General features: G+C 37.6%; 1 protein-coding gene and 1 pseudogene across 1 annotated transcript; both read left to right on the top strand.

Annotated features, from left to right (window-relative positions):
• The first annotated feature begins 2,585 nt into the window (after positions 1–2,585).
• LOC131520796 (uncharacterized) lies at positions 2,586–4,606 on the top strand. Its single transcript, XM_058745267.1, has one exon. The coding sequence runs from the start codon at positions 2,726–2,728 to the stop codon at positions 4,346–4,348; it is 1,623 nt and encodes a 540-aa protein (XP_058601250.1). The 5' UTR covers positions 2,586–2,725; the 3' UTR covers positions 4,349–4,606.
• A 725-nt stretch (positions 4,607–5,331) lies between these two features.
• On the top strand, positions 5,332–7,578 carry LOC131520607 (olfactory receptor 52A1-like; annotated as a pseudogene).
• The last annotated feature ends 15,851 nt before the right edge of the window (positions 7,579–23,429 follow it).

Raw genomic sequence — 23,429 nt, 5'->3', positions numbered from 1 at the left:
TGGATTTAGAGTAAAGCCCCTGGATGAAAGAAAAACATACCTCAAAGATCTATCTATCTGCTTCAGGTGTTGTGGTTCCCGTAAACACATAGCAAAAGAGTGTGAGGCAGCTGTTAAATGTCGAGAGTGTAACAGTGAGCGCCATGTCTCTGCAATGCACCCAGGGCCTGCTCCATGGGCGGAGGGAACTCCAGTAACAGAGCAAGAGCATGGCGGGGAGTCCGAAGGGGACATATCATCTGAAGTTACCTCCAAATGTACAGAAATTTGTGGTAAAGCTCCTAGTCCTAAATCGTGCTCGAAAATCTGTTTGGTTGACGTTTTTCCATCTGGTTGTCCTGAACAAGCTGAGAGAATATATGTAGTTCTGGATGATCAAAGTATCCGGTCCTTAGCAAAGTCTGCCTTTTTCAAGCTGTTTGGTATCAAAGGAGATTCGTACCCCTATACCTTACGCACATGTGCAGGAACAGCAAAGGCAATGGGAAGAAGAGCGGACAATTTCATTGTTAGGTCACTTGATGGGGAAGCCCAGGTGTCACTTCCAACACTTTTAGAATGTAATATGTTGCCTGAAGATCGAGACGAAATTCCAACACCTGAAATAGCAAAGTATTTCTCTCATCTCAAGCCGGTGGCTGACAAGTTACCACCCTTTGACGCAAGCGCTCCTATTCTTCTCCTTTTAGGGAGGGACATTCTAAGTGTCCATAAGGTTCGAGAACAGTATAATGGACCTGGTAACATGCCATATGCTCAGCGTCTGGATTTAGGCTGGGTCATCGTGGGAGAAGTGTGTATGGGAGGAGTACACAAGTCTGAGACAGCAAATGTGTTCAGGACAAACATACTGCAAAATGGACGCACTTCCTTTTTCCCATCCTGTTCTAAAGGAATTCAGGTCAAAGAACAGTTTGGCACTCCCATTCGTCAATACCAGTCCACTCTACCTGGCTATCCAGTCACAAGCTCTTGTACAGATCACCTAGGAAACAATGTGTTTCAAAGGACTCCCAGTGATGATAAGCTTTCGCTGTCTGTTGAAGATGGCATCTTCCTTGATATTATGTACAGAGAAATGTACATGGATGAGTCGAACCACTGGGTAGCTCCCTTGCCGTTCCGTTTACCTCACAACCCATTGCCGAACAACCGAGACCAAGCAATTAAGCGTCTTAATGTTCTGCAACGCACCTTACAAAGGAAACCTGAGATGGCCAAACACTTTGTGGAGTTTATGCAAAACATGTTCATCAATAAACTTGCAGAGCTAGCTCCACCATTGCAGCCTGATGAAGAGTGCTGGTATTTACCAATATTTGGTGTATACCATCCCATGAAACCTGGGAAGATTAGGGTCGTCTTCGATTCTAGTGCTCACTGTGAAGGAATCTCTTTGAACGACACTCTTCTTTGTGGACCAGATCTAAACAACAAGCTACTTGGGGTCCTGATGCGTTTCCGTAAGGAACAAGTTGCAGTCACGGCTGACGTAGAACAAATGTTCTACTGCTTCAAGGTCCGAGAAGATCACCAAAACTTCCTGAGGTTCTTGTGGTTCAAGGATAACGATCTCTCCAAAGAAATCACGGAGTACAGAATGACAGTACATGTTTTTGGGAACAGCCCATCTCCAGCTGTGGCAATCTTCGGGTTGAGACGGGCAGCGGATTTTGGAGAAGAGGAGTATGGTAGAGAAACCAAACAGTTTGTACATAGAAATTTTTACGTGGACGACGGCCTGATCTCTGTTTCCAGTGCAGCCGAAGCCATCAGTCTCCTGAAAAACACCAAGAACATGTTGGCGGAATCGAACATTAGGCTTCACAAGATTTCTTCAAATAACCATCAAGTCATGGAAGCATTCCCTGTATCTGATAGGGCAAGTGACCTGAAGGATCTGGATTTAAGTGTCGATCCTCTACCTCTCCAACGAAGCTTAGGGGTGAGCTGGAGTTTAGAGACTGATTGTTTCACGTTCCAAGTATCTCCAGACATTAGACCATTCACTCGACGGGGCATACTTTCAACAGTTAACAGTCTCTACGATCCTTTGGGATTTGTTGCTCCTGTTACCATGCAGGGCAAGGCCTTAGTAAGAGAGCTGTCTTCAGGCCAGTTTGACTGGGACACACCACTCCCAGCAGATAAGGAGGCCCAATGGAAGGCATGGACAGATTCTTTAACCAATCTCAGAGAAGTCCAGATTCACAGACCCTATATACCAGTCTCTATGTCCTGCGCTTCCAGGAAAGAGGTGATAATTTTTTCTGATGCTTCCACGGTGGCCATAGCAGCGGTTGCCTTTCTCAGAGTTGTCACTATGGATGGTCAGTGCCATGTTGGGTTTATCATGGCTAAATCAAAGTTGGCACCATACCCGGCTCACACAGTGCCACGACTAGAGCTGTGTGCAGCAGTTCTAGCTGTTGAGCTAGCAGAACTGATTACAGAAGAGTTGGATCTGGAACTGACTGCAGTAAAATTCTACACTGACAGTAAAATTGTGTTAGGGTACATCCGCAATACGTCCAGACGATTCTATGTGTAGGTTGCAAACCGAGTGGCACAAATCAGAAATTCCACAAAACCAGAACAGTGGTATCATGTTGGTTCGGACCTGAACCCAGCAGACCTCGGTACTAGATTCATTCCAGCAACCATCCTTCCTCACACTAATTGGTTCTCTGGGCCAGAATTCCTACGACTGCCTTTTCTTGAAGAAATGGCTAAGGGTGAATCGTTTGAGCTTGTGGAGCCAGAGAAGGATCAGGAGATCCGCCCACAAGTGGCAACATTGGTCACTAATGTGACAGAACAGTCTCTAGGATCACACCGATTTGAGCGTTTCTCAGAGTGGAGAACTCTTGTAAGAAGCATAGCAAGGCTTGTCCATGTTGCAAAATCACTTTCTGAAAAGAGACATACAGGGGATTGCAAAGGCTGGCACTGGTGCCAAAAAAGTCTCCAGTCTGAGCTCACACAAGCAAAAACTATTATTATACGGTGTGTGCAGCTAGAACACTATAAAGATGAACTCAAATGCTTGAGTAAGGGAGAAGAAATCTCACAACAAAGCTCTCTGAAGAAACTAGCTCCCTTTGTAGATGAAGAAGGACTGATTCGAGTTGGAGGTCGCTTGCAGTCGGCAGAATTGTCAGAACCGGAGAAACACCCGTTAATAATCCCAGCAAGACAACATGTAGCCACATTATTGATCAGATACTACCACAATCGGGTGGCACACCAAGGACGACATCTGACCGCTGGAGCACTACGATCGGCAGGTCTCTGGATAATAAAGGGAACAAAGCTAATTAACAGTGTGATTCATCAGTGTGTTACTTGCAGAAAGTTGAGAGGAAGGTTCGAGGAACAAAGAATGTCAGACCTACCCATGGAGAGAGTGACTATAGATCCACCATTCACACATGTGGGCCTAGATGTGTTTGGGCCATGGAGCATAACGTCACGCCGTACAAGAGGGGGAAGTGCTGACAGCAAAAGATGGGTTGTCATCTTCTCCTGCTTAAGTACAAGGGCTGTCCATCTGGAGGTCATCGAGTCCATGTCAACTTCCAGCTTCATTAATGCCCTCAGACGGTTCTTGGCGGTTCGCGGACCGGTTAAACACTTTAGATCCGACAGGGGAACAAATTTCATTGGCGCCTGTCGAGAACTGAACATCAATACTGAGGATCCAGAGCTCAAGGGGTACTTGCAGGAGCAAGGTTGTACTTGGTCATTTAACGCTCCCCACTCCTCTCATATGGGAGGAGCATGGGAAAGGATGATCAACACTGCACGACGCATTCTTGAGGCACTGTTGCTAAAAACCAGCCTTTCTCGTCTTACTCATGAAGTCTTGACTACTCTCATGTCTGAAGTCATGGCAATAATGAATGCTAGACCTTTACTTCCTATTTCTTCTGATCCTGACACATTGGAAGTTCTGTCTCCTTCAATGCTTCTCACACAAAAGGCTAGTGCCGTACCGGCACCTCTTGGAGACTTTGACATGAAGGACCTCTACAAGAAAGAATGGAGACAGGTTCAATGTCTGGCTGATGCTTTCTGGAAGGCATGGAGGAGAGACTATCTTGCTACATTGCAAGTACGGAGAAAGTGGACGGAGGAAAAACGTAACCTTCAAGAAGGAGATGTCGTCTTGCTTAAGGACTCTAATGTGAAACGCAATGAGTGGCCTGTTGGGCTTATAGTGAAAACCATACCCAGCAGCGATAATAGAGTGAGGAAGGTAGAAGTAAAGATAATTATAGAAGGATCTGAGAAGGTGTATCTGAGACCCATCTCAGAGGTGGTACTTCTCCTGCCTGGGAAGTCATAGAAGGTTCAATAGTGGTATAAAGTTATTATACCAGGCGGGGAGTGTGCTGTTGCATATATCCTTTGTGGATTTGACCCGCCACCTACTGGACATTTAAAGTACTACTCGTGATATGTTTAGTTTCACTTTCTCTCAGTGAAGATTGTTTAGGACAATGCGCACGCAATGCACTTTGAGTGGTTGATTTCTTCGTTTGAACCTTGGATATATATGTCCGTAAGTGCCATATTTGTGTTAAAACATACTAATGTCCATAAGGAGGTGTTCATTTGTTGAAAGTATTGATTGAAACTGCATTTATTGTGGGAGAACGAATTGCTTTAATAATTAATGCTACATGCTAACGGTTCTAGGGAACGTTAGGTTTCTCGTTGTTTGACACAAAATGCATGTATTTATAGTATATACAAAGCTAAAATAATGTTGTGAAGAAACTAGGTACATTGTATTGTTTGACTGTATCATAGATATAAATATAATGCTTACACACAATTTTCTTCTTTGTTTGTAGTTTTACAGCTAAAATAACCAGTAAAGTCACCAAGGTCACAAGACTGCTTTCTGGAGTTTTCTTTGTTCGCTATCTGTTAACCCTTTGCTTAAGTAACGCATTGGTGAGAACAGAATAAAGCCATTCATAAAAACAGTCATTTTATTCACTCCTGAAGGATTCAGCCGTTTTGAAAGAATTGTTTGAATGACTCAGTGATTCAATCACAAACTTCTGCCACCTGCTGGCCGTTTTTAAGTTTCCCATCTAAAAGTAGGCATATTACATTATTTTCCAACATATTTCTATATTCAGAATTTAGTATTTAAAACATTAATCTCATAACATTATTAATACAGTCTAAATGTATAAATGACACTAAATGTCACTTCATGCAGCTTCTGTGCAGTGCTAAGATGAGTTTTGTTTAGATCATTTCATGGATAACAATAGCCAGTCATTCATTCACATTAATTAAGTATTCAGAGAATAATATTGTCTGTTTTCACTTACATCAATTTATTTATTAAATTTTGATTCATTTTGTAGAATTGAATTATAAATTAACACAATACTGCACGGTATCGTGATAATACAGCTGGTATAGTATCGTTCACTAATCGCAAGACATTTTTTATGGTATCGTGACAACCCTATTATACACCACATTCCTTGTTTCAGTTTAACCTAATTCCCACATTTCCTCCATCGAGTTTAATATTTTTTTTGTTTAGATTGTTTGTTTGTTCATTCATTCATTCATTCATACAGTAGGCTAGGCTAGCGTCACTGGAAAAGACGACTAGTTGGTACGACATTGTCACAGAGCATTTTCTTGAAAAGGAACGTAGGGCAGAATTTACGTATAAATAAATGGACAATTTTTATGATGTAGGCCGAAACTGAGCTTCCCCTCTTTGAAAGACCAGCAGCCACCACTGCTTCAGTTGGTGGAGACCATACTTCAGTCCAGAGCTCTCTCCATGAGGAAATTATATGACCTGAAGCTCTGCACCAGGTTCTCAGGTGCTGCTTTCATAGTGTTTTTTTCATGATTTCACATTAGACAGGCACTTGTCAGTACAGTAAAGTGGGTATAATCATTCGCATAGCAGCGTTATTCTCAGACGTAGCATCTCGTTCCCTTCTCAGGGAATCAAGGTTACAGTCTCAACCCGAGATGTTCTTCATGAGTCATATATTAACTCAGGATTATCTGTATGTTAATTAAGCATAAATTAATGCGTATTAGTACAGCCATATTGTAATGTGGTAACCAATGATATGTGGAACCTAACATGGTTTGCTGAGAGATGAGCTCTATTACTCTATGGGAGTAGCACACAGACTCATGGGAACATAACATGTATTTAGAGCTTATGATATGTGTCACGCTTTCATTCCACTCTAACAAGTAAAGCATATAACACATCTTATCTGAAAAATTCTAAAAAGGAATCTGTTTAATATCATAATTTATGCTGCCATATATTGAGTAATTTATTCATTGTACTTCTGACTTTTTTTTTTTTTTTTATTATTTACATCACAGTATTAAATAAAGTATTTAATTTGAAGTAAGCTTTTATTATTATTATTAAAAGTAATAGTGATTAAGTGAATGATTTAGCTTCACACATATTTGTTGGCAGACTATAATTTATATGACTGTAGTTAAACTTGATTCAAAATTTCATCAACTTAATGTGTTTGAAAAGGACATTCTGTGTGTTAAAGGATTTTCCAGAATGAATGTACTTCCTGCACAAAATATCTCATTCAAAGACTTCGAATTAATTGGTTTCTACAGTCTAGGAGAATGGAGGGCTTTTTTATTTCTGCCTTTCTTTCTGATGTTTTTATTGGCTATCATAGCGAATTCTGTTCTCATATATTTAATCAAATCTCAAAAGTCTCTGCATTCTCCTATGTATGTACTAATAGGTGTTATGGCTGTGTTGGACTTGATAATGCCCATGTTTTTTGTACCTAACATGCTTCTTAGTCTCTTATTCAATTTGAGTGGGATATCCCTAACAGGTTGTTTGATACAAATGTTTGGTCTTCATTTTATTGGAACATTCCAATCTACTTTGCTTTTCTGGATGGCACTGGATCGTTACTTTGCGATATGCAGACCCCTTTATTATCATAAATGCATGGAAATCCCTAACTTTCTCAAATTTGTTGTTGTGCCAGTAATCAGAAATGGACTTCTGATTGTCATCATGGTCTCTCTGGCTGGAAGATTGTCATTTTGTGCAACGAATGTTATTGATCACTCTTTTTGTGAGCACATGGCATTGGTTCAGTTAGCATGTGGTGACATATCAATTAATAACATTGTAGGACTTTTGGCTGCTTTCCTTATAACAACAACTGATTTTATTCTCATTACCATTTCTTATGTTGTGATTTTTTCCTCTGTGTTTAGATCTGGTAAGGCTCATTTAAAGGCCATCAATACCTGCATTACACACATAATTATTATGACACTTACTTTGATTTCTGCTTTGATTGCATTTTTGTCATACAGAATAAGGAATAACATTTCTTCTAGTAACCGTATATTTATAAGCATTTTATACTTACTTTTTCCAAGTTGTCTACACCCACTAATCTATGGATGGAGAACAAAAGAAATACGGCATACATTTCTGAAGTTTATAAACAATGCAAAGGTCTTTCCTATTAAAAAAATGAATGTTTTTTACAAATGAATGGAAATTACATGATAACACTTCAAACACATAAGCTTAATACAAGGAGCTATTGTCTTGATGGAAGCTCGATGATACTTTGTAGATAAATGCATAATAAATATAAATAATGTATAAAAACAGTTAAATCACCTAACAGAAATGGTAACCTATACACAAATGCAAATAAGTGTAATCTGTACATTGACATCAGCTAGTAAACTACAGTATATCATCTACAGTATATCATCAACAAACAGAAGGCATGCTTTGTATCTGTGATACACATAAGTGTATGGTCACATTTTGTGGTACAGTAAGCATTTTAATTTGAATTTAATGGAATAGCATGTAGAAACATATCCTGTTGCCTGAATTGTGTCTTGAATATGTCCGCTTTGTAAACAATTCAAAATCAAACTGCATTTGATACATGTGTTATGAGGGTAACACTTTACAATAAGGTTCATTAGTTAACAACATTATTAAACATGAAATAAGAATGAACGATACTTCTACAGCATTTATAAATCTTAGTTAATGTTAATTCCAACAATGTTAATTTTACTAACACATTATTAAAATCATAAGTTGTGTTTGTTAACATTAGTTAATGCACTGTGAACTAACATGAATAAACAATGAACAACTCTATTTTTTATTAACTAACCTTAACAAAGATGAATAAATAGTGTAATAAATGCATTGTTCATTGCTTGTTCATGTTAGTTAATACATTAAGTAATGTTAACAAATGACACCTTATTGTAAAGTGTTACGGCGGTTATTTTTTCAACACTGAAGCTCTCAGCATTGTAAGACTTTCTGACTGTTGTAACAATTCAGTAGTCCCAGTGGAATTAATAAATTTTGATATTTAGAATAAATGTGTCAATGCTAATATTATGTAAACCACTGGGAGACCACAGAAAATTGTAATTTACTGTATTGTATTAATATAAAGGCAGTTAATATAAAGATATGTCATATAAAGCATTTTTATTTTTATTTATTTATTTATTTTCATAAAAATAATTTGAATAGCAAATTCATGTGCAGTTATATGTGCATATGAGCTATGTGCAGTTCTGTACTACTAGGTATTTTGGTCACACTGTCCTTAGGCTTAGTTATAATGCAAAGTTAATCACCATGAGGGAATAATCACTATGCCATAAGCAACTTTGAGTTTACTATTTCCTGTTGTACCCTTATTTTATATATTTTATATATTTTGCCATATCGTCACTGTCGGGCGGAAACCTCCTATGTCCAAATTTTGTCAGTTTCATATTTTTTTCACAAATCGATGCTATCGGTCAGTCCCCACGTGGGTCTGTTATTTTAACAAATTATTAACCAATCTAAAGTGTTGAAAATAGCTTGAGAGCAAATCTCTTAACTCCATTGGACACTTCAACTGTCTGAGAAGTCTCGTAACTCCACTTCTTCTTCACTACGCAGGAGCCTCGGGAGAAAAAAGGGCTGTTTAATGGCGCCAATTAAACATATCTTTGGATAACTCTGTCTGTTTTTTAGACAATAACGAGTGAAAATAGTTAGGTTAGATACATTTGAGTAGGCCTATTTTGTTAAAAATCGATAGCTGTAATGCTTCGGTGCAGAAGGAAGCCCATGAGCCACGAAGGTAAATTTGCGAGCAGATTAGGTTAATTTCCGCCTATTAGACAGTTTAGTCAGCTCATCGTTTTTTTGTATTGCATCACTCATAGCTCTAACGTTTAAAATAGAGGATGTATGTAACCACAATCATTAGCTTTGATTAGCTCTTAAAGCCTTGTCTCTTGTCAAAAGGCTCAACGCGACCACAGACTTTGATGAACACTGCTGGCAGCAGCGACGTCTGTGTCCATACCATTCTTATCAATGACAGCGTAATCTCGTATCTCCCTGCTCCCAAGTCATAAATCTTGTATCACCGAATAAACATGATTTCGGGGAAATGTTGTGTTAATGTTGGTACACAACAGTATATGGTAGCCATATAAGGTATAATACCAACTTTAAGGATACAATGTTTAATAACTAAAAATTATGCAGTTTTTTTAATTTCCTGAAAAATAATGGTTTTGGAGATGCAAGGATTACGCCCGACAGCGACGATATGTAAAGCACATGCCCATCTAACAAGCAATGTTAATTTCAGACATTTCATATAACAAACAGTGTTAATTAATGATGTGATTTACCCTATACATATATCACTTGTAATCATTTGTAGTCACAATAAGTCAAAATAACTAATTGGGCCCTTTGGTTATTGGGCCCAACAGTTTCTCAATCCACTCCATTTTTATTTCTGCACTGCTCGAGTGCTATTTGGCATGTTAGAAGGTCTGACCCTTGTTATAACAGATAAAGAAATAGCAGTTATGAACACTTGGGAGGCTTTGTTTACTTTATGAGGCTAATCTACACTCTAAAAAATGCTGGGTTAAATATAACCAAGCGCTGGGTTAAAAAGGGACGAACCCAGTGGTTGGGTTGTTTTGACCCAGAGGTTGGGTTATTTTGACCCAGCAGTTGGCAGAGGTGGAAAGTCCGGGGGTCAGAAGGTAAAAGTCCTGCCATATGTTTATTCCACCCATGAACTCAGATTCATTTCACCAGAGGAGGAACCAAGTCATTAGGCTTGTTTGAGATGCGCCTCGCCTCGCCTTGCCTTGCCTGAAATGTAGGCGAATGTAGGCGGCTGCTGTGAGGGGAGGAGTGAAATAAGGGCACTTAAGACGGACAGTTCTGCCATCTCGAAGTGGAAAAGATACCTACGAGATCAAAGGCAGATATCGCGTTATTCTCACTCATATGCTGTGCTGCTGATAAACATGATATAATTTCAGTTCTGTTGCGTTTATATGAATATAAATATGATGAACAAGACACTCAAAGTGCTTGCTATTTAATTCCATATGAAAGGCGTATTTATCCTCCATTTCAACATGTATTTTAGATTTTTATAGAAAATATGACAACAATCACATATCTCACACAGAGATCGCACTGTCACGGTGTTTGGGAATATTCATGCACAATTTAAATACATAAATAAAACATTTTAGAAGAGAACAGCATCACGGTTGTCTGAACCAATGAGAATTAAGCTGCGTCGTCAGTCAGTCATTTCCCATCATGCTTTTGATCAGCGCAGTCAGACACAATCCGACACAGCTGTTTCGCCATCACGAGAGTTTTTTGGCACACGTCTATGGAGCGAATTTTGTGCCAATATTCATCAAACAAATCCAGTGTTTTGCAAATAAACACAATCTGCTTTGCACAGAAAAACTTGACTTTCAAACAAACGCAAACTGATTTGCAAATACAAAACTCTATTTGAGAGAAAATGCAGAGGTATGGACAAATATTTTACATTACATTTACATTTAGTCATTTTGCAGACGCTTTTATCCAAAGCGACTTACAATTTGGGGAACACATGAAGCGATTCATCTTGAAGAGGCAATTCGACAAAGGAAGTGCTTGTAACACCAAGTCTCAGGCATTGTTTAAATAAGTACAAGCTAGCAAGGGAAGGAATAAGTAAGGAGAAAGATTTTTTTTTTTTTTTTTTTTTATGTGTAGGTTGAAGTCAAGTAGTGTCGAAAGAGATGAGTTTTCAGCTGTTGCTTGAAGATTGACAGGGATCCAGTACTCCGAATATGGGTGGGAAGATCATTCCACCAGCCAGGAATGGTGAACGAGAATGTTCTGGAGAGTGATTTTGAGCCTCTTTGTGATGGTACCACGAGGCATCGCTCACTAGCAGATCTCAGATTTCTGGAGGATGTAGATTCTTAATAGTGAGTGCATGTAGGCGGGTGCTGAGCCTGTGGTTGTTCTATGAGCAAGCATCAGTGTCTTGAACTTGATGCGAACTGCGATTGGTAGCCAATGCAATGAGATAAAGAGAGGTGTAACATGGGCTCTTTTGGGTTCCTTGAAGACCAGTCGTGCCGCATTCTGAATCATTTGTAGAGGTTTGACTGTGTTTGATGGAAGTCCAGCCAGAAGAGCATTGCAGTAGTCCAGCCTAGAAATGACAAGGGCCTGGACAAGAAGTTGTGCAGCATGCTCCGTCAGAAAGGGCCTGATCTTTCTGATGTTGTGTAGTGCAAACCTGCAAGATCGAGCAGTCTTTGCAATGTGGTCTTTGAAGGTCAGCTGGTCATCAAAGATTACACCAAGATTTCTGACCGAAGTTGATGGGGTAATTGTTGATGAACCTAACTGGATCGTGATGTCATGCTGTAGAGTTGGAGCGTCAGGAAAGACAAGAAGCTCAGTCTTTGCCAGGTTGAGCTGGAGGTGATGTTCTTTCATCCATGCCAAGATGTCTGCCAGGCAACCTGAGATCCTTGCAGCTACCGTTGGATCATCTGGTTGAAAAGAGAGATAGAGCTGTGTGTCATCAGCATAGCAGTGGTAGGAGAATCCATGTGCCTGTATGATGGGACCCAGTGATGTAGTGTATGTGGAGAAGAGGAGGGGTCCAAGAACCGATCCCTGAGGAACCCCAGTGACCAGTGTATGTGCTTTGGATACCTCCCCTCCCCAGGCCACCCTGAAAGACCTACCAGTGAGATAGGATTCAAACCAGTGAAGTGGAATTCCAGCGATGCCCAGTGATGAGAGAGTGGAGAGGAGTATCTGGTGATTGACAGTGTCAAACGCGGCAGATAGATCCAGCAGAATGAGGACTGATGATTTGGAATGGGCTTTTGCAATTTGCAGGGCTTCAGTGACCGACAGAAGCGCAGTCTCAGTTGAATGGCCACTCCTGAAACCTGACTGTTTAGCGTCCAGTTTGTTGTTCTGTGAAAGAAACAATGAGACCTGGTTGAAGACAACACGTTCAAGTGTTTTCGCTATGAATGGAAGGAGAGAGACAGGTCTATAGTTTTCTATAAGAGAAGTGTTTAATGTAGGTTTTTTGAGCAGTGGGGTTACCCGAGCCTGCTTGAACGCAGTGGGGAAGATGCCTGTGAGGAGGGATGTGTTGATGATGTGTGTGAGTGTCGGTAAGAGTGTGGGAGAGATTGCTTGCAGAAGGTGCGAGGGGATTGGGTCAAGAGGACATGTTGTAGGATGGTTGGAGAGGAGAAGTTTGGATACTTCAGCCTCCGTCAGGGGACAGAAGGAGAAAATGGGAGGTTTAGCAGTGGAAGTGGTTGGTTGGGGTCCTGTGTGCGTGGAGGTGAGAACTGATCACTGATCGATCTAGTTTTGTCTGTAAAAAAAGTAGCAAAGTCATCAGCTGTAATAGAAGTGGTGGGAGGTGGTGGAGGGGGACAGAGGAGAGAATTAAATGTTCTGAAGAGATTACGCATGTCTGGAGCGCTGTTAATCTTGTTGTGGAAATGTGAGGATTTGGCAGTGTGGACATCAGCAGAGAAAGATGAGAGCAGAGACTGATACCTACTCAGGTCCGACGGGTTGTTTGATTTGTGCCATTTTCTCTCTGCCGCTCTGAGTTTAGTCCGATGTTCACGAAGAACATCAGATAACCAGATATGTATTGTGTGTTACAACTGTGAGACTCATTCGCCTTTTTATGATGAAATGTGACTTGATTTTCTCACAAATGCATGCAGGCAGATTTTCTCAAATGTGTGCAAACAGATTTTCTCACAAATGCAATCCAAAAACAACAGATGGCGCTGTTGGTCAATTTACGCTAGTCTCTCGAGACCCGAAACACCTGTTTACCTTTTCAGGGAATACAGCGGAACAGGTGAGTTTCTGTCTTACTATATCTATAATTAACCATTTAGCCTACGTGTTTTCACAAAGCATCCCCATTACAATGTTAGTGAGTGAAATTCACAATAAGTGCTGTAAAGTTGTTAACATGATTGATTAGTTCAAAAATCAGTAGTGACATGGCTAAAGATTTAACTAGGCAGTCTTTCTCTATAAAAACTGTTCCATTCTCTGTACCTCTCATCCTCTTTTGGATCGCGGGATATAGAATATATAGGCTACATACAGTATGTTGATACAATTGTTCAACATTCAAAAAAATGCATGGGGTATAACAATAAATTGTCACAATATATTGTAATACTAAAATGCAGATGTATTTTGTATCGCGACAACTGTGTACCAAAAATGAATGTTATTTTTACGTTAGGTCAAGTAAGATTTATTGTCATTCTGCTTTGTTGAGACATAGCCTCCAGTGGAGAGAAATGTTGTAGGCTACCTCTGCAGTAAAAATTTAAACAAGTATAAAACTACACATAGACAACTTACTGAAAGGAGTAGGCTAAACTAATTACAAATAGGCTACTATAATCAAACTAGTTTAAGTTCAGATGAGCTTTATTGTGATTCAGCTATATAAATGTACCAAAATAATATCTAAACATCAATATCCCTTTCGAAAATTAACCATGGTTTTACTAAATAAATACCATGGGGTTTGCAGAAAAGCTGCCATTACAGAAATGGTAACCTGCAAAAAACAAAAAAAAAACAAAACCATGGTTACCACACTTTTACTATAGTAAAACCAACTTTCATTTTCATAAGGGATATCATAGTTTATTATCATATTTATGTTTATATATAGCATACAGTAGTTTATATGCACACCTTGTACAACATTTAAAACTAAAAGTGAACTGTAAAGAGAGATTTCATATTTCAACCAATATTTTACTCTGAATACTAGCAGATTTTAGTCTTACAATAGCCTGTTTGGAAAAGTCCAACTCAAAATATGTAGCTTTTTATATATAGCCGAGCAACATTTTAACTCATGAAGTTAAGAATAAAAGGCTACTGTCAGGAATTATATTAGTGGCTTTTCTTCAAACGTTCGTCATCTGAGTCACTCCGAGAAGAGTCCTCGCTGTCCAGAGTGTGTCTTGACACAGAAAAAGAAAGTAGGCTAAATTCTATGATGAAGCTTGACATTTTGATGGCATTTTTCAGGGGCATCTACATGTTTATCTGGCTGATCTCAGATCATTAACATGTGAACAGAGTGCTCAGTGTGAGGCGGGATCACATTACAGGAGAAACTGTACCTCTCCTTACTTTCATACAGATTGTATAGGCCTAATCAGAGAATATTTGTTTTCAATTTGAATTGGTTTGTTTAAAAGTAGACATGTCAAGCTTTCTATACATATATGTATCATGTATGTGAGGCACATATTCACTGAAATTCAGGTTGTTTTATTAATGTGCCAGTGAAGAAAATTCCCAGAGATGGACGAGAATGCACCCTGTTTGTTTTCTTTATTTGAGAAAAGCACATTGTTCTGTTGTTATTAAGACTATACACCAATAAAAGTAGAACCTTTGCAGTTTAAAACTATGCAATACTCGTATCTGTATTTTTAGTTATTTTCGTGGTCTTCGACCCCAAAGATTATTTTCTAATCATTCCATTGTTAAAATTATTCTGAAATACTGGTAAACCACTGTTTATTAAAACACTGAATTTAGTATTATATCAGCGTGAACTTGATCCTTCTCCCCAATTCACAGGACAAGAGTGACACCAGAAGAGAAATATTCGTCATTTTGCTTAGCTACAAAATTACATAATTATTTGACACAAATGATTGCACAGTGTTATAACATTTAAAAAGTTTTAGATATTGCACTAAATAATGTGATCTGTTTTACATTTTTTTTGGAAATAATTAATGACCTCTTGGGTGATATTACTATATCTGATACTAAATTAAATTGTCTAAGCTTTCATTTTTGGTACACAATATTGTCGCTATCCATAATACATTTGCATTTTAAAATTACTATATATTGTGACAATATATTGCTATACCCCTGCATTGTTTTGAAAGTTAAACAATTGTATCAACATATGTAGCCTATATATTCTATATCCTGCGATCCAACAGAGGATAAGAGGTACAGAGAATGGATCAGTTTTTATAGAGAAAGACTGCCTAGTTAAATGTTTAGCCATGTCACTACTGATTTTTGAACTAATCAATCATGTTAACAACTTTACAGCACTTATTGTGAATTTCACTCACTAACATTGTAGTGGGGATGCTTTGTGAAAACAGGTAGGCTAAATGGTTAATTATAGATATAGTAAGACAGAAACTCACCTGTTCCCCACTCATGTTGGTCTGCTGTATTCCCTGAAAAGGTAAACAGGTGTTTCGGGTCTCGAGAGACTAGCGTAAATTGACCAACAGCTCCATCTGTTGTTTTTGGATTGCATTTGTGAGAAAATCCGTCTGCACACATGTGAGAAAATCCGCCTGCATCTGCCGCATTTGTGAGAAAATCAAGTCACATTTCATCATAAAAAGGCAAATGAGTCTCACAGTTGTAACACACAATACATATTTGTCCATACATCTGCATTTTCTCTCAAATAATTTTGTATTTGCAAATCAGTTTGCGTTTGTTTGAAAGACGAGTTTTCTTTGCAAAGCAGATTGTGTTTATTTGCAAAACACTGGATTTGTTTGATGAATATTGGCACAAAATTCGCTCCATATGGTTCGTTAGAGAAATTTGTGTTTCACAGATGTACTTGGTGATTTTAATCCCGTCCGAATCTGCCACGTCTGTTTTTTTCTCACACAACTTCTGTAATAATTCCAGAGAAAATTACCTACTGTTCTTCAGCAAACTCAGTAATCCTCTGAGAAAACAAATCCTGTCCGAATGCGATGTCTGTGATTGCCTGTGACATTTTTTTTCACAACGCGTTTCCTTGTGTGTTTTGGCCAACATGAATTACCTTACCGCGCTCATTTTGATATACTTGCCTCCCGGCAAAGAAATAAAAAAACCCCAAAACAATAATAAAATCAAGAGCCAGATCACATAAACCATTCAGACTATTGTAATATCAGTGTCAGGTAAAATTACTCGCGTTCATTTCTGCACTCAATTACATGTTTTAATTACATGCACCTTTATGAAAATTAAACACAGGTTTACTACAAATAAATAACTAAAGTAAAACTAAAGCAACCGCACATTAACATGGTTTTGCTATACTAGCCATTTAGCTTCACCATGGTATTTGTATTTGTATTATACTAATGGTAATCGAATGACTATACGCAATGCACACATACAGAGCGCGTGATCTCTGAAACGCCCAGATGTATAAAACAGCCCCTCCCACCTCTGTAATAAACACGGAGATGTTAGTCCCATGCGAATTGGTACATGAAAATCGCAGACATCAGGTGATAAGAATCGAAACACAAACGTAGTTTAGAAAACTAGGCCTGTCCAAAAAGAGCTTTATACAAAATCAGCACAGTTTTAAGTAGGGATGCACCGATACCACTTTTTCCAGTACTCGCCTGAGTAAAATACCAAAAATACTTTTGGTACATGTCGATACCGAGTACCGCTACCGATATTTTCATTGCATTTGTCAATTTTTTAAATATTGAGTACAGAAACCAAAAGAGTATGTATAATGTTAGTTGGTTAACTTAATTTATCAAATAGATACAGTCAAACCAAAATTTATTCAGACACCTTCAACATTTCTCACATTATCACAGTTTATTCGCTATAGTTTACGGTAGTAAAATATGACAAGAACTCAGAGTTAAACGGTGTCAGAACAAATTCAGCTAGATAATATCAGATAACTTTGATAGAAAGGTATGTGATGGATTAAAATCAACCAACATTATTCAGACAGCTGTTAGTATGACAACATTTACACAACTATAAATACTTTGTCAGGCAACCCTTACAGCCTGTAGTCTCCTGGGCATGCTGTCAACCAGGTTCACGCAAACCTGAACTTCAGTTTTTTTCCCAGACTCGGTCTGAATAATTTTTGGTTCCAAATTTGTATCAATTTTATTGGTAGTCCATTGTATGAAGAATTTTTGGATATAATATGTCACAGTTTACTTTATTTTGCTATCCTCACTTACATAAATGAACTATAGTGTCCTGCACCCACTAGTAAAAAATATCAAAAATTATATTTGGTCTCTGAATAATTTTTGGTTTGACTGTATATCCTTCGGTTATTTTCACTCTTAATTATGCACATTAAAATGTATTTTACAAGTTTTTGTTACTTTCACTGTTCATTTTTTTTTTGCTCTATGGTACATCATCTTTAATTCAATTGCATTAGAGCTGCTAAAATCAGGCGTTTTGCTGTAATAATGCAGGGAACCACTCGGTATAAATCTCATAACTGTGATATTTTCAGAAATAGAAGTCGCGTTTTTCTTTGCTTTTCTTTCTAATGCAGAAACACTCATGAAGCAAGCAAAACATGCACAACGCGCGCACGTGTTTGTACTGGTGCAGAATGAGAAGGACAGTACAGCCTAGAGCATTTCACACAGGCTGCTAGTTTCACTTTCACCAGAAAGTCGTGTATGCTTAAGGTTGAAAATAAATGATTTATTTTATAGTGAATGCCCCTATAAATTGTCTTATATTTATGATTCAGTTTTAATCCAAGTGATGCATGCTATGTGAGTGAACATCAACAAAGATCACAGAAGTGCGCGCGCGCTCGCTCTATCTCTCCCTCCCTCCCGTTAAGTAACTTGTGATTGTTTTGCTTACTTGTTTTTGACATATCCGACCGAACTACAAACGTTCCAGTGATGTCTGTGAGAATATTCACTTGACAAGCTCGCGCACCTGCGCCGGCGCCCGCTCAATCCACTCAGCGCTTTGCTTTTCAGTTCGCGCACATCAGCTATAAAGGCATTAATACTGAATGTTTAACATTATTCATTGCATACATCTGCTTCGTAAACATACTTAATCTCTAATAACTCCATTCTGCTGCATGTTGTCCTATTTCTTTGTCTGAATATGGCACTTATCACATGCTGTGATGTATCGGAGCATTTTAACGAGTACGAGTAGGAGCTCAGTATCGGTATTAGTACATCCCTAATTTTTAGTCAAGGGTCAAGAGCCCAACTAAAGCAAACACTGACCTCGATAATGGTAATTCAAACAAAACTAAAACATCAACATCTAAAGTCAATCTGGTTAGTAACGTGTGACGCTGGTAATACTGTTTATGGAGTTGTTTAATCATCCTCTGCTGAGATCTTGAGAGATGTAATGTCTTCTTTTATGTTATGTTGATTTCATCTAAGGCTGTGACTGAAGTCAGTTGTAGTTCTGCTTGTCTTGTCTCGTCTCTTTTTTCTGTTCTTCTTTCTCTTTCTTTCAATGGTTCAGTTTGTTAACAGCAGGTGTTCTTCATTAATATTCAATCATCACTCAATTACTAAACTAATTATCTCATTAACTTTAACACTGCTTCAGTGTTACTCTTTTAACACTCTGAGTGTGGATTATATATACACTGGGAGTGTTGATTTAACACTGGAAGTTTTACTGTGTGACAGGCTGGAGTTACTGCAATCTCTACAAACACAATAATTTACTATGAGGATGATACATTTAAATAAAAATAACTGCCAAAAACACACTAACGCACACCCGCTCCCACTGAATAGCAACAGAGCGCGGCACACGACTCCCTCTCGTGACGTAATATGAGGTGATGTTGAAAAAAAAGCACTTTTTCTTCTAAATTTGTGCCCTCACGTCTTGTAAAACATTTTCAAATCCTGCATTAACAGTTCATATGGTATTTTCATACAAGGTTATATTTTCATTAAAAAAAAAAAAAAAAAAAAATTTACCTGCAATATGCACTTTAAAGGGATAGTTTACCCCAAAATGGCTATATAGCTGGTTTATCAGGCTGGTTTTAGAGGGGTTTTGACCACATTTTTAGCTGGTTTTAGCTGGTCTTAGCTGGTGCTGGCTGGTCATGGCTGGTTTTAGCTGGTCAGGCTGGCTGGTCTTAGCTGGTTTTATCTGGTCATGGCTGGTGCTGGCTGGTCTTAGCTGGTTTTAGCTGGTCAGGCTGGCTGGTCTTGGCTGGTTTTAGCTGGTCAGGCTGGCTGGTCTTAGCTGGTTTTAGCTGGTCAGGCTGGTCTTAGCTCATTTAAGCTGGGAGACCACCCAGATAGCAAACTGACGTAGAATTGATGTTTCTCGTGGCATTGAAACAACATTGATTTTCTGCTTGTTTTAAAAATCTCACATACTTAATAATAGATACATTAGTAATAATGTATTAAACACACATCACATTTAGTCATAATTTCTTTACTTATACAAAATATAGTTACAAATACATGTTTAGAGCATACATACCTTCTGTATACAAAGCTTCTATATAAAACTAATATAGAAAATGCATTTACATTCAAATACACACAAAGAGGTATAAAACGTAAATTATAGGCTAATATAAATATTAAAAGAATTTACTTAAGAATAAATCTATGATGTTATTTTGTACACAGTAAAACCTCCAGTGTTAAATCAACACTCCCAGTGTATATATAATCCACACTCAGAGTGTTAAAAAAGTAACACAGAAGCAGTGTTAAAGTTAATGAGATAATTAGTTTAGTAATTGAGTGATGATTGAACATTAATGAAGAACACCTGCTGTTAACAAACTGAATCACTGAAAGAAAGAGAAAAAAACAGAAAAAAAGAGACGAGACGAGCAGAAATACAAGAACTACAACTGACTTCAGCCACAGCCTTCGATGAGATCAACACAAGATAAAAGAAGACATTAAATCTCTCAAGATCTCAGCAGAGGATGATTAAACAACTCCATAAACAGCATTACCAGCTTCACACGTTACTAACCAGATTGACTTTAGATGTTGATGTTTTAGTTTTGTTTGAATTACCATTATCGAGGTCAGTGTTTGCTTTAGTTGGGCTCTTGGCCCTTGACTTAAAACATTATAATATTTTTGGCTGCCATAATTGTGTGTTTGTTTAGACCTGTTAGTTATGGCAAAAAATAAAAAAAGCCAAGAGAAAATGAGATCAGGGCTGGTTACGTTTCGACAAAGTTGTAATCAGCGCATAGTGGCTTAAGTAACTGATGTAATTTGGAGTATAGTCACTTGTAGATTTATTAGTTAACTTTGTTATTGAGGTTATGATATACGTAGTCTAACATCTGACAGTTTTAATATTAATCTGAAAGACTTTTGAAACTTATTCTGCACTGAAAGTTTTGCTTTTCTTCATCAAACAGACTTCAAGAATCAGCATATGAATCTCAACAATGGTGACAATCAACATAAAGCTCCATGTTGCAGTGCATTCTTGGAGCACCAATCAAAACTCATCCATGGCTCCCAGCATGCAATGCGACATGAATAAATTATGCAGCTGTCTTAGTATTTTCTTTTATTCTTACTATTTCCTTTTGTTTTGCTATTTTGTGACTTTTAGCAGCGTGTTTTGTGATGTTCACAGAGGATCTTTTTATCTGAATTTGTTGATTGTCACCATTGTTGAGATTCTTACGCTGAGTCTTGATGTCTGTATGATAATGCAGTCTTAAGCTTCAAGTGCCGATTTACTTTTGAAAGTCTTTCAGATTAATCTTAAAACTGATGGCTCAAGCTTTATATTATATGTGAACAAAGCCAAAAATTTTAATCAATCGATGCCGATGCTATGAATGAAATCAGTTATGGAAATCACTAAATGCTGGTGACCTCTTTATGAAAGTCCAACCATCAACACCCGAATGCCATAACTAACATGTCTAAACAAACATGCAGTTATGGCAGCCAAAGTAATTGTATTGTTTTAAGTCACGGGTCAAGAGCCCAACTAAAGCAAACACTGACCTCGATAATGGTAATTCAAACGAAACTAAAACATCAACATCTAAAGTCAATCTGGTTAGTAACGTGTGAAGCTGGTGATGCTCTTTATGGAGTTGTTTAATCATCCTCTGCTGAGATCTTGAGAGATTTAATGTCTTATTTTATCTTGTGTTGATTTCATCGAAGGCTGTGGCTGAATTCAGTTGTAGTTCTTGTTTTTCTGCTCGTCTCGTCTCTTTTTTTCTTTGTTAACAGCAGGTGTTCTTCATTAATGCTCAATAATCACTCAATTACTACACTAATTATCTCATTAGCTTTAACACTGCTTCAGTGTTACTTTTTTAACACTCTGAGTGTGGATTATATATACACTGGGAGTGTTGATTTAACACTGGAGGTTTTACTGTGTAGGTGTATGTGATTTTCTTCTTTCAGACGAATCCAATCGGAGTTATATTAAAAATTGTCCTGGCCCCTCCAAGCCTTTCAATGGGAGTAAGCTGGTGTTTGTTGTGAGCAGTTCAGAAGACGTGAAATAAAGTGCGCGCATCTGAAATAAAACGTGCCTCACATGGCTCCGGGGAGTGAATAAAGGCCTCCTATAGCGAATACATGCGTTTTTGTAAGGTAAATATCCATATTTCAAACATAATAAACACTTTTTCCTCACTTCCGCTGACTGTAGTATGCGGAAGCAGTTCCGGCGTTGTCCTAATTGTGAATGGATTATACAGTGAGTGCATAATAGTCAATAGCCAGTCAATATTCTGATCATATATATTTTTTTTTCCAAGCACATTTTACCAATTTCAAACCACAAATACACGCACAGGTGCGTTTGAAAGTAGTCAATTTCAGCAGGTACCTAAATTGAGTCAATACTACTTTCACTACTCACATTTTCAAAAACTCTTTGAATCTACACGAATGACGCAAATGATCTATTTTAGATTCAAAACGACAATTTTCACTTAAAGGTGATAAGTTTGCATCCCTGAATATACAGTTTATGTCCCTTTGTTATATTTGCATACATTACGTCTATTGTATTATTTTAGCAAAACTGAACACCTGTGACAGTAGAATTTGTAAAGAATATTTCACTTATTCTTAAGTCATCAAGAAAATGTTTTAGGAGTTGCAATCTTGTATTTTGTTTCTTTCTCTCTCACAAACACAACAAAACAGTTACACCTTCTCAAATTCTATATAAATCCTATTCTACAAATCACAAATTAAGAACTTCAAAGTCTCAGTTATACCAGAGTTATGCAGGGATATATTAATTTTTTTTTCCAGAATATTCTGTAATATTAAATTTGTCATATTATTGAATTCTTTTTTCCTGAAATGTGTGTTTATTAGAACTAAACATTTTTGCAGACTTTATTAGAATTTAACTGTGGTATTTGTGGATAAGATCACGGATAGGTAAAAATCATCATCACCATGGTCAAAAAAAACTATGAAGTTTATAAAGAAACATCCATAAAAGTGAATTATATCCCTCTAATTTTGCCTAGAATATAGTAGCACTCATAAATAGTAGCACTCATAAAAAATATTTAACCAAATTTCTTGCCAAGACCATATTTCAACAGTGCAAAGTAATTTCAGGGTGGTATTGTGTCGATTGATTAATAATGACACGATCATGCCAGAATTCTGTGTCAAATAAAATGGGTCAAGGGCCACATGCTGTGTTTATCACTGGATAGAGTGCAAGTATGCATGTGGGATCTCACATACTGATATGTCATGTGAGATCTCATATATCAGTTCTCATTCTTACAGTTGTGGTCAGAATTATTGGCACCCTTAATAAATAAGATCAAAGCCGCATGTAAAAAATTAAAATATGTATTGTTTATACTTTAAAAAAATAAATCAATAAAATAATAATAATCACAAAAATCTAACCTTTCAATAAGTAAAAAAAAAAAAAATGAAACAGGCATGTGATCAGCTAGAGACAAAACAGCAGGAAAATATGACCACGCCCCAAGCCACGCCCCCAGCACTTATTAAAAAAATATATATTTTAATTTTAGCACATTAAAAGATATATCTTATATTGTAGTAATACATACTAATGTCCTGTAAAAATAAAAAGCAGCATTTAATAATTATGATAATGATATAATATAATAATAAAATATTAATAGAATTGTTATTATTAAAGTACCTGCCAAAAGTTTGGA

The sequence above is a fragment of the Onychostoma macrolepis genome, chromosome 15 (assembly GCF_012432095.1).
Source record: "Onychostoma macrolepis isolate SWU-2019 chromosome 15, ASM1243209v1, whole genome shotgun sequence".
NCBI lineage: Eukaryota > Metazoa > Chordata > Actinopteri > Cypriniformes > Cyprinidae > Onychostoma > Onychostoma macrolepis.
This window is presented reverse-complemented; position numbering and strand designations above follow the sequence as displayed.